The following is a 12500-nucleotide window of genomic DNA, read 5'->3' on the forward strand; positions in this document are numbered from 1 at the left end:
GGCACTTGTTTATTTCTTTTCTCTGTTTGTTCGTACACACACACACACATACACACACAGACACAAATACACACACACACATACATACAAACACAAACACACACACATGCATACAAACACACACACATACAATCACAAACACACACACATGCAAAAAAAAAAAAAAAAAAACACACTCACACATACAAGAACAAACACACACAAACACACATACACACACACAAACACACACATAAACTCACACACAAACACACACACATACACAAACACAAAGACACACACACACACAAAGACACACACACACATTTCGATTAACAATCCCTTGATTCTATGACAAAAATTAACTTGTTCTTTTTAATATTCATCTGTTCGGAAGTGATGCACCAAAGGATGACATATATTCCCGAGTATTTTTCCAAATCCTTTTGCTAGCTGTTGTCATCTTTGAGGAAAGTATGGCAAAAAATATAATCGTGAACGTTGAAAAAAATAGATATCATAAAAAAAAAAAAACTTGATGAAATAAAAAGGATATAAAAGCACCACTTTTGACGATTAACCTGCGGCCTCGAGCCCGCTGCTGCGGCCGCCGTCGGGGCCGACCCGCCCGCCCGCGCCGGCGGTGCAGGGCCCGCCCATTCCCCGGTTTGGGGGCTTGGGCCGGTGGCTGGACCTGCCTGTCAGTCTGCCCCGTCTGCCTTGTCTTCCTCGGGCAGGGGCTGGTTCGGGCTTTCCCCCTTCGACCCCCTGCGCCCTCGCTGGCCGTGGGCGGCGGCGTAGGGGACGGGCGCGGCCCTGCCGGGATCGCCTACCCGAAGGGGCCGTTTTTCCCTGGCGGGCGGCCGAGGGCGGGCCCTGGGCGCGGTCGTGATGGCTGAGGGCCACTGGTTACCCCGGCGGCCCCCGGTCGGCATCGTGGCGCGAGCCCGCGACCTTTGCTGTGCCAGGTTCGGGGGAGAGGGAAATTCGGGGAAGGGACCGACGCCCGAGCTTACCAAGAGCACAGGACGGAGCCCAAACCCCCAAAAGACACCACACACCCCCGGACGTAAGAACAGGGAGAAAAGAGCAGAGCAGCAAGGGACAGAAGGGAAAGCAGCAGGGAGAGCGCCGCAACGGTGAGGGAGGGAAGAGATGCGGCCATGGGTGTCCCCCTATAGTTGTCGGCGCGGTCCCTCAGCCAACACGACCGCAAACAGGGGCCCCTCCTGCGCCACGCCCAGGGAGAGGACGCCCTCCGCACGCCCCACCACCCACGCCCCGGTAAACGCCTCACTTTCTCGTGGGTGGAGGGCGGGGAGCAACGGGCCCCCAGCCGCCAACCCCGCTGCACCGCCTCTTGCCCCCGCCCGCCACGCTCGCCGGCCGGCCCCGAGGGCGGCCTGCTCGGGCCGGCTCCGGACCCGAGGGGGACCCCCGCCCGCCTTGCCGCGTTCCGGCCCAGCCCAGCACGCTCGGCAGGGGGTGGGGAGAGGGCCGCGCGTTGGCGGGCCAGGGCAGCGGGGATGTCGCGGCCACGGCTTGCCGCCGCCGCCGCCGCCCGCCGACACCCAAATGAAGGTGGACCACCCTGTAGTTGTCGGCGCGGGCCGACTCAGCCCACACGTCCGCGGGGCAGGGGCCGCTCGGCCCCGGGGGCCAGGGAAGGCAGCCCCTCCGACGGCCCCGGCAGCCAGGCCTCCCCCAAAGCCTGTCCCGCTTTCGGGGACGGGAGCCGGAGAGGCAGGGGCTTCCTCACTGCGGCGGGGGGCACGCCCGCGCCCGCCGCCGTCGCCTCCGCCCCCGGCCCGAGAGGGCGCAGGGGGCAGGAGAGCCCAAGCCGCCCGCCCGGAGGGCTAGGCCCAACCAGCAGGGGGACCCCGCACCGCCCGTGCAAGGCCCCCGCCCGGCCCCGACGGCGAACTCGACGCGGGGCTCGCCGCCCGCCCGCCCGCAGCCGAAGGTGGCCCCCCCTATAGTTGTCGGCGCAGGCCCTCAGCCATCACGACCGCGCCCAGGGCCCGCCCTCGGCCGCCCGCCAGGGAAAAACGGCCCCTTCGGGTAGGCGATCCCGGCAGGGCCTCGCCCGTCCCCTACGCCGCCGCCCACGGCCCGCGAGGGCGCAGGGGGTCGAAGGGGGAAAGCCCGAACCAGCCCCTGCCCGAGGAAGACGAGGCAGACGGGGCAGACTGACAGGCAGGTCCAGCCACCGGCCCGCCGCCCTCGGCCCGAGAGGGCGCGGGGGACGCAGGGGAAAGGGGAAAGGAAGCCCAAGCCGCCAAACCGGGGAATGGGCGAGCCCTGCACCGCCGGTGCGGGCGGGTCGGCCCCGACGGCGGCCGCAGCAGCGGGCTCGAGGCCGCAGGTTAATCGTCAAAAGTGGTGCTTTTATATCCTTTTTATTTCATCAAGTTTGTTTTTTTTTATGATATCTATTTTTTTCAACGTTCACGATTATATTTTTTGCCATACTTTCCTCAAAGATGACAACAGCTAGCAAAAGGATTTGGAAAAATACTCGGGAATATATGTCATCCTTTGGTGCATCACTTCCGAACAGATGAATATTAAAAAGAACAAGTTAATTTTTGTCATAGAATCAAGGGATTGTTAATCGAAATGTGTGTGTGTCTTTGTGTGTGTGTCTTTGTGTGTGTGTGTGTGTGTGTGTGTGTGTCTTTGTGTTTGTGTATGTGTGTGTGTTTGTGTGTGAGTTTATGTGTGTGTTTGTGTGTGTGTATGTGTGTTTGTGTGTGTTTGTTCTTGTATGTGTGTTTTTTTTTTTGTTTTTTTTTTTTTTTTGCATGTGTGTGTGTTTGTGATTGTATGTGTGTGTGTTTGTGATTGTATGTGTGTGTGTTTGTATGCATGTGTGTGCTTGTGTTTGTATGTATGCGTGTGTGTTTGTGTTTGTATGTATGTGTGTGTGTGTATTTGTGTCTGTGTGTGTATGTGTGTGTGTGTACGAACAAACAGAGAGAAAGAAATAACATTGACAACGGTGCCAACGTGTTAACTGAGCCATACTTTTATTAAATGCATATGTATAGGAAAATAAAATAAAATGATATTTACAATGATACTTGCCAGCTGACATGCGTTTAATAAATGTATATTTCCATAAAAGTAGAATAACATAAAGAACATTAACAATGGCGCCAACGTGTTAACTGGCGTCGCGTGGATCGATCTAAAGCCTATAATAAAAATAATAAGTTAGAAAAAGAAGTTTTATTGTCCTGCCCTGTGAGCTTGAGTTCTGCATAATGGATATTTAGTCTCCGGTTAGGTAGCTGTTCAGTGAATTTATGTTTATAATGTCATTTAGCACTTCAGTAAGGAATGTTTTTAATGTTTTCGTCTGTCAGCATCAGCACGGAGTTTCTGACTATTACATTCTAGGTTCTTTCGTCCCCAACACCCCTAGTCATTCGCTTTACCGGATGGAACTCGTTCGATGCGAGTGCCAGCTATCCTGAGGGAAACTTCGGAGGGAACCAGCTACTAGATAGTTGGATTGGTCTTTCGCCCCTATACTCAGCTCTGGCGATCGATTTGCACGTTAGAAACGCTTCGGACCTCCACCAGGCTTTCCCGGCCGGTCCGGAGAAGAAGTCAAACTACGAGCGTTTCAACCGCAACAACTTTAATATACGCTAGTGGAGCTGGAATTACCGCGGCGGCTGGCACCAGACTTGCCCTCCACTCGATCCTCGTACAAGGATTTAAAGTGTACTCATTCCAATTGCGAGGCCCCGTTCGGGGCTCGCAACAGTATTTTTCGTCACTACCTCCCCGTGCCGGGAGTGGATAATTTGCGCGCCTGCTGCCTTCCTTAGATGTGGTAGCCGTTTCTCAGGCTCCCTCTCCGGAATCGAACCCTGATTCCCCGTTACCCGTGATAGCAACTGTAGGCGTTTAACTTACAATCGAGAGCTGATAAGGCAGACGCCTGCAGGACGCGGCGCCGACCCAACCCGGGTTACGGGAGGGGTCGTGCGCTCGGCAAAAGTTATTCTGATTCACCAAGATGTGTGCGGCCGGCCCCTTGCGGGAACCGGCTGCCGAGGGTTTTTGTCTAATAAAAGCGCTCCTCCCTCGCGGTCGGAGACTACAAAGGCATGTATTAGCTCTAGAATTACCACAGTTATCCAAGTAATGCGGTTCAGCAGAGATCCAATGAGTTATATCTGATTTAATGAGCCGTCCGCGGTTTCGCCTTAAGTCGGCCTGTACTTACACATGCATGGCTTAATCTTTGAGACAAGCATATGACTACTGGCAGGATCAACCAGGTAGAAGCAACAACGCACACTAGCGTGGTCGTCGTCATATGAACAACATTAGGAGGAGGAGGACATGGAAGAAGGAGGAGGAAGAGGAGGGAGACGATAGTAGCTTTCTCGAGCGGGGGGGCGGCAGCAGCAGCAGCTGCCAATATGGGCTGCGCTGCCCCATTACCGGGCAGGCAATGCCGCCGCCGCCGCCGCCGCCGCCGCTCTTCCGCTGCGGTCTTGCCTTCCTGCCTGCCTTCCTTCTTCCTCTCACTTCTCTCTCGACCTCTCTGGTTATTGTTACTTTGGCTTTTCACATGGCAAAACCCCCCCGGAAAAGCCCGACGACTCTCGCCCCGCTCTCCCGCTGCTGAGGCCAGAAGCCACACCAGGAAGGGATGGGGACGAAGGAGGGGGGGCATTTCAAATAAAGGGGGGGCCGCACTCTTTTCGATGGCTGGTTGTTGGGGGTCGTTTCTCTTTCGACTCAGGGTGCGCCGCACACAGCGTCGCCGGACCAGAACAACGGCCGCGGCGAGCTCCCTCCCGGGCGCGAGCCCTTCTCTCTATCGCCATCGTGGTCGTGCAGCGACGAGGAGGACAGAGGGGGGAGGGGGAGGGGGGGAGAGGGGCGCGGCGCAGGCAGGCCAGCCGGCCGGGACAGGCGGGGCTGCCAAGGCAGTGGGGCACAGGCTCCTTTTCAACCTGCCTCACCCGTGGGCTCCGCAGGAGGAGGGGCGTGGGATTGCCGGGGGTTTCTTCCTTTCTCGCCGCAAGGGTGTGCACACCCGGGATCTAACTCCGCGCTACCGGCGAAACGTGGCCGAGGGGAGAAGAACCGCAGGGGGCTCAGCCGTCGCGAGGGAAAGGCCGCAAAAGGGGGGCGGCACTCGGAAACCATTCCGAACGTCAAGAGAGGGGCGGTCGCCTGTGTGAAGGGCAGGACCACAGCCGACACTGGCGGGGGTGGCACGGGGACTGGTTACCCCGGCGGCCCCCGGTCGGCATCGTGGCGCGAGCCCGCGACCTTTGCTGTGCCAGGTTCGGGGGAGAGGGAAATTCGGGGAAGGGACCGACGCCCGAGCTTACCAAGAGCACAGGACGGAGCCCAATACCCCAAAAGACACCACACACTCCCGGACGTAAGAACAGGGAGAAAAGAGCAGAGCAGCAAGGGACAGAAGGGAAAGCAGCAGGGAGAGCGCCGCAACGGTGAGGGAGGGAAGAGATGCGGCCATGGGTGTCCCCCTATAGTTGTCGGCGCGGTCCCTCAGCCAACACGACCGCAAACAGGGGCCCCTCCTGCGCCACGCCCAGGGAGAGGACGCCCTCCGCACGCCCCACCACCCACGCCCCGGTAAACGCCTCACTTTCTCGCGGGTGGAGGGCGGGGAGCAACAGGCCCCCAGCCGCCAACCCCGCTGCACCGCCTCTTGCCCCCGCCCGCCACGCTCGCCGGCCGGCCCCGAGGGCGGCCTGCTCGGGCCGGCTCCGGACCCGAGGGGGACCCCCGCCCGCCTTGCCGCGTTCCGGCCCAGCCCAGCACGCTCGGCAGGGAGTGGGGAGAGGGCCGCGCGTTGGCGGGCCAGGGCAGCGGGGATGTCGCGGCCACGGCTTGCCGCCGCCGCCGCCCGCCGACACCCAAATGAAGGTGGACCACCCTGTAGTTGTCGGCGCGGGCCGACTCAGCCCACACGACCGCGGGGCAGGGGCCGCTCGGCCCCGGGGGCCAGGGAAGGCAGCCCCTCCGACGGCCCCGGCAGCTTGACCCGAGGGGGACCCGCGCCCGCCTTGCCGCGTTCCAGCCCAGCCCAGCACGCTCGGCAGGGGGTGGGGAGAGGGCCGCGCGTTGGCGGGCCAGGGCAGCGGGGATGTCGCGGCCACGGCTTGCCGCCGCCGCCGCCCGCCGACACCCAAATGAAGGTGGACCACCCTGTAGTTGTCGGCGCGGGCCGACTCAGCCCACACGACCGCGGGGCAGGGGCCGCTCGGCCCCGGGGGCCAGGGAAGGCAGCCCCTCCGACGGCCCCGGCAGCCAGGCCTCCCCCAAAGCCTGTCCCGCTTTCGGGGACGGGAGCCGGAGAGGCAGGGGCTTCCTCACTGCGGCGGGGGGCACGCCCGCGCCCGCCGCCGTCGCCTCCGCCCCCGGCCCGAGAGGGCGCAGGGGGCAGGAGAGCCCAAGCCGCCCGCCCGGAGGGCTAGGCCCAACCAGCAGGGGGACCCCGCACCGCCCGTGCAAGGCCCCCGCCCGGCCCCGACGACGAACTCGACGCGGGGCTCGCCGCCCGCCCGCCCGCAGCCGAAGGTGGCCCCCCCTATAGTTGTCGGCGCAGGCCCTCAGCCATCACGACCGCGCCCAGGGCCCGCCCTCGGCCGCCCGCCAGGGAAAAACGGCCCCTTCGGGTAGGCGATCCCGGCAGGGCCGCGCCCGTCCCCTACGCCGCCGCCCACGGCCCGCGAGGGCGCAGGGGGTCGAAGGGGGAAAGCCTGAACCAGCCCCTGCCCGAGGAAGACGAGGCAGACGGGGCAGACTGACAGGCAGGTCCAGCCACCGGCCCGCCGCCCTCGGCCCGAGAGGGCGCGGGGGACGCAGGGGAAAGGGGAAAGGAAGCCCAAGCCGCCAAACCGGGGAATGGGCGAGCCCTGCACCGCCGGTGCGGGCGGGTCGGCCCCGACGGCGGCCGCAGCAGCGGGCTCGAGGCCGCAGGTTAATCGTCAAAAGTGGTGCTTTTATATCCTTTTTATTTCATCAAGTTTGTTTTTTTTTTATGATATCTATTTTTTTCAACGTTCACGATTATATTTTTTGCCATACTTACAAAAGTGATGCCGCATCCTCGCTACAGGGGGCTGTGCCACAGATTGAAGCAATCTGCCGGGCACAGTGAGACATCACACCTGCCACACCTGTAGCGCGTCTCCTTCCTCACGTTGCGGCTTACTCGGCAGTGACGACACCGGCGGTACTTTCGCCCTGGATTGAAAGCCAGGACGTGGCCCTGTGGTACCTGCTGGCGCTGCTGCTGACGTGGGGCGTTCCGGCGGCGAGGAGGCGATGGGGTGGCAGCCGGAGGCGTCCGAAGGCCACTCCTTCTCCCGTAGGCCGGAGGTTGATCGAGGAAGTTAGCTATGATCTCCAGGCGGAACTCAAGCTGGGTCAGGGTGCCACCCAACGCCCTGTGAACCACGAAAGCATTCACCACCGCCATGTCGAGCAAGTGGTAAAACACATTCTGGTACCACTTGTTAGTTCGTCTGGTTGTGGAGTACGACGCGGCCAACTGATCGGCAAGGTCTACCCCCTTCTTCCCCACGTTGTAGTCAACGACGGCTTGGGGCTTCGTCCGGACTATACCACGGCGGTTTGGGGGCAGGTCAACCATGTCTGGGCCGTGGATGGTAGAAAGCATATGCACCGGCTTCCGATCCATCCAAGACATAGCCAACATCCCCGTCGCCGAAGTCCGGAAGTCGACGTCGCCGCGGGCGCTCACCTTGAGGTCCTTCGGCATGAACTTGCGGTTCAGCCGAACTGTTCCCACGGCGTTCGTCTTCCTTGATGACAGGTAATGGAAAAGTTCCGGGGAGCTGTACCAGTTGTCCAAGTACAGCTCGTAACCCTTCTCGAAGAAGCAGGCGCGGTTCATGAGGTCGGTCACAGCCTTCATGCTGGCAGGTACGTCGCCGCGGTCCTGGCCCATGTAGACATTGAAGGCACTGGTGTAGCCAGCACCAGCACCATCACTCTCGCACAGGCGATATACCTTCATCCCGAACCGCGCCCTCTTCGTCGGGTTGAATTGAATCGCGTGGTGACGTCCCCTGAACGCCCACAGCGACTCATCAACCACGATTTTCCTGTCAGGGATATAGACCGTCTTGAACGTCGTATCGAGGATATCCAACACCGGTCGCAGCTTCCACAGACGGTCGGTGTCGGCACGGGGGTCCTCGTTGTCCGAGAAGTGAAGCCGACTTTGCAGTAAATCAAATCTATCCCTGGTCATCGTTTCAGGGAACACAGACGAGGAAAGCAACCGGTTCTTCGACCAATAATACCGCGAATGCGGTCGCGGCTGCAGGCCCATGAGCAGGCGGAGGCCAATGAATGACTGCAGCTCCTCCACAGTCGTATTCTCCCAAGTCTTCATGTGTGAAGATGGGGTGACCGGCCTCTGCTCCACATACCGGTTGGTCTCCCTCGTCATAGTGTCCCACAATTCCGGTGTCAGGAAGCAGTCCAAGATCTCTCTTGCCGTCGAGTCGGCATGCAGGAGGCATGCTTCTTCGACCCCTGGGACGCCCTGGAAGGGGTGACGGCGCACGAAAGGCCTCTTCTTCTTCCAGACGAAACCCGGAGTCCCTGGAGCGTTCCTCATAGCAAACCGACGTGCAACAGCTGACAACGGCTCGTCGGAGTCGATGGACGTGTCATGCGACGACACGTAATCAAACTCCTCCCAGTCGGCGTCGCTCTCCGTTGCCTCCGGCGAGTAGTCGGCATCGTCGTCAGAATCGTCAACATCCATATCCCAGTCGGAGTCTGGGATGTTGGGAATGGCGGTGGATCGTCCAGAGTTGGCAGGTTGGGCTGAGGAGTCGAGAGCCTCCCTCATCTCTCCTCGACCAGACGCGGTCTCATAGAGGTAGAAGTGAGACTCCGGAGCATTCCTCAACCGTCTCGGGCCCTCTCCCGAAGTTGATGGTCTGGGGTCGTCAGGGTCGGAGTCGTAAAGGTTCCTTACGGCATGCGAGTTCCTGTAGAATAAAAACAAAGTTAGAATCTCAAAAAAGAAGTAAAAAGGCATAAAAGAAGAAAGAAAAGTATATACATTACACCAAATAACCATGTTAGCATTATTCATCATTATTCTTACTTTGACGAGCGGCAGCGTTGGGTTCGTAGTTGGCGGGACATTTTCAATATGCTATCAGAAGATCGATCAGCAATGACAAAAGTCTGGCCTGGAATGAAAAAATTACCCTCCTCCCCCCTATTTATAGACTTTCTGCTCCCGCCTTCACGGTCATTGACCAATCAGAATGACCCATGTTGACCAATTACGTGACCTCTTGTCAGTTGGGGCTATGGGGGAGGGGGGAAGGTGAAACCTCGGGAAGAAGGGGGTGGTGGTAGGCCCCTCCAGCCAGAGGTCTTCCCTCCCCCTCTCCCCCTTTGCCCCACCTGACAAGAGGTCACGTGACAAGATGTCACGTGACCCCTTCCCTCTCCGTCCCACCTGGCCATTGGTCAACGTGGGTCACCCTACCCGTAGTCTTCCCTCTCTCCCTCCCCCCACAGACCCACCTAATGCAAACCCGCCCCTCCTACATCCCGAGGTCCTCCCTCCCCCCTTCCCTCTCCGTCCCACCTGGTGCGAGGCCCCTCCAGCCAGAGGTCTTCCCTCCCCCTTTGCCCCACCTGACAAGAGGTCACGTGACCCCTTCCCTCTCCGTCCCACCTGGCCATTGGTCAACGTGGGTCACCCTACCCGTGGTCTTCCCTCTCCCCCTCCCCCCACAGACCCCCCTAATGCTAACCCGCCCCTCCTACATCCCGAGGTCCTCCCTCCCCCCTTCCCTCTCCGTCCCACCTGGTGCGTACCATCCCTGATTCCCGATGTGTCCCCGCCTCCTTTCCCCCATAGCTTCAATTTTTATCTTTTTATTCTTTTTAGCAGAATATGGAAAGGTAGGACGCGCCTCACCTGACAGAGGTCACATAACTGGTCAAAGCAGGTAATTTTGATTGTCAATGACCGTGACGGCATAATGCGCTAAGCACCACTCCTCTCCGAGGTCTTCCCTCCCTTCCTGCAGGTGGGCCAGTGGGGAGGAGGGTGAGAAGCTGATCTTATTGCTAACACACGGATTAGTGAATTGCAGTTAGAAAAAAAAAGAAACTTTTGTCATGTACGGCAGTGGGGGAAGGGAGGGGGGATAACACATCTCCATGTGAACGCCGAGGATAAAATTTCGCCGTCGGCTATGGCCGACGGCAGGTCGGTCCCGTCCTGAACCCGTCGAAGATCATCGTCGGCTCATGCCGACGCCCGGAAAAATATGTATTTGCCGGCCGTCGGCATTTGGGTTAAGTGAAAGATAACATTCATTCTACTTTTTTTTTCTTAAGTGAAAGATAACATTCATTCTACATTTTTTTTCTTAAATGAAAGATAACATTCATTCTACTTTTTTTTCTTAAGTGAAAGATAACATTCATTCTACATTTTTTTTTTAAGTGAAAGATAACATTCATTCTACATTTTTTTCTTAAGTGAAAGATAACATTCATTCTAATTTTTTTTTTAAGTGAAAGATAACATTCATTCTACATTTTTTTCTTAAGTGAAAGATAACATTCATTCTACTTTTTTTTTCTTAAGTGAAAGATAACATTCATTCTACATTTTTTTTCTTAAGTGAAAGATAACATTCATTCTACATTTTTTTTCTTAAGTGAAAGATAACATTCATTCTACATTTTTTTTTTTCTTAAGTGAAAGATAACATTCATTCTTTTTTTTTTGAGTGAAAGATAACATTCATTCTAATTTTTTCTTCTTAAGTGAAAGATAACATTCATTCTACATTTTTTTTTTTTTTGAGTGAAAGATAACATTCATTCTACATTTTTTTTTTTTTTTTTAGTGAAAGATAACATTCATACTACATTTTTTTTTTTTTTTTTGAGTGAAAGATAACATTCATTCTACATGTTTTTTTTTAAGTAAAAGATAACTCATTCTACATTTTTTTTTTTAAGTAAAAGATAACATTCATTCTACATTTTTTGTTTTGTTTTAAGTAAAAGAATTTCAGTGGCTTTGTTAACTCTTTTCCATCCGAGTCATGCTACTTAAGGGATAATAATATTTGTCGAAAAGGATTCCTTCGTTCGAGCTTCTTTGTTTTGCTTTTGAGTAACTTTCTTCTTCTTCTTCTCCCCCTTCACTATTCTCTTCTTCCCTTCTTCTTCTTCTTCCTCTTCCTTTATAGCTTTTCTTATTCGTCTTCTTCTTATATTTCTTCTTCTTCGTCTTACTCTTCCCTTTTCTCTCTTTTTTTTTTTTTTTTTTTTTTTTTGATTCTCTTTTTTCTTCTTTCTTTTCCTCAGATTCCTACTCCTCCCTTTTCTTCTTCTTTTTCACCTTCTCCTTTTTCTATTTTTCCTTCTTCTTTTTAATTTCTCTTTCTTTCTATTCTTCCTCTTCCTTCTCCTTCTTCTTCTTTTTCTTCTATCTCATTCTTCTGCTTATTGTTCTACTCCTTCTTCTTTTTCATCTTCATCTTTTTACCCCTTTTTTTTTTGCTTCTTCTTCTGTTTCTCGTTATCCTTCTCCACCTTCTTCTACGTTTTCGTCCCCTTCTTTTGTTCCTCCTATTTCATCTCCTATTTCTCCTTCTCCCCCTCATCCTCCTTCGCCGTCTTCGCCTTAACTCTTCCAACTGGAAATATAATTAATTAAAAAACAAAACAAAAAAAAATAAGATTAAATCAAATGACGTAAGACCGTAAAGAGAGAGGGAGGGGGGGGGGGAGGGAGAGAGGAGGAGGGAGAGAGTGAGAGAGGAAGGGAGAGAGAGAGGGAGGGAGAGAGAGAGAAAGGGGGGGAAAGAGGGAGGGAGAGAGGAAAGGAGAGAGGGAGGGAGGGAGGGAGAGAGAAGAGAGGGGGGGGAGAGAGAAGAGAGGGAGGAGGAGGGGGAGAGAGAGAAGAGAGGGGGGGAAGAGCAGAGAGGGAGGAGGAGGGAGAGACAGAGGGAGGAGGAGGAGAGAGAGGAAGAGAGGGAGGGAAGAGCAGAGAGGAAAGGAGAGAGAGGGGGAGAGAAGAGCAGAGAGGGAGGGAGAGAGAGGGAGGAGAGGGCAGAGAGGGAGGAGAGAGCAGAGAGGGAGGGAGAGAGAGAGGGAGGAGAGAGCAGAGAGGGTGGGAAGAACAGAGAGGAAAGGAGAGAGTAAGGGAAGAGCAGAGAAGGAGGGAGGGAGAGAGTTTACACGTGCAAGGTATTCCATGACCCTGACCGTCAACACAAAAAAAGAGAGAATCATTTTCCACATCACTCCTAAGCTCAGTGGCCGCAGGTGTGAATAACGTGCGTGTGTGCCATTGAATTTACGATTTTCTGAAGCTGTTGGAGATTTTAAGCTTCCCTAGTGAACTTTTGCTGTCCTTGTTTGTTTTTGTTTTTCTTTTCGAGTTAAGCCAGTCGCAGATTTATCGATATAGTGCTGAATGTGGCAATTTGAGG

The 12500-nt window shown here is 55.6% G+C and overlaps 1 protein-coding gene across 1 annotated transcript in view; it reads right to left on the bottom strand.

Annotated features, from left to right (window-relative positions):
* Positions 1-7093: 7093 nt before the first annotated feature.
* LOC113822691 (piggyBac transposable element-derived protein 4-like) overlaps positions 7094-12500 on the bottom strand; it is a 12687-nt gene continuing 7280 nt past the window's right edge. Inside the window, exon 3 of the mRNA XM_070144210.1 lies at positions 7094-9011. Within this exon, the coding sequence (XP_070000311.1) occupies positions 7094-9011 (1918 nt within the window). The remainder of the gene's footprint in view (positions 9012-12500) is intronic.

Source organism: Penaeus vannamei, chromosome 31 (genome assembly GCF_042767895.1).
Source record: "Penaeus vannamei isolate JL-2024 chromosome 31, ASM4276789v1, whole genome shotgun sequence".
Classification (NCBI taxonomy): domain Eukaryota; kingdom Metazoa; phylum Arthropoda; class Malacostraca; order Decapoda; family Penaeidae; genus Penaeus; species Penaeus vannamei.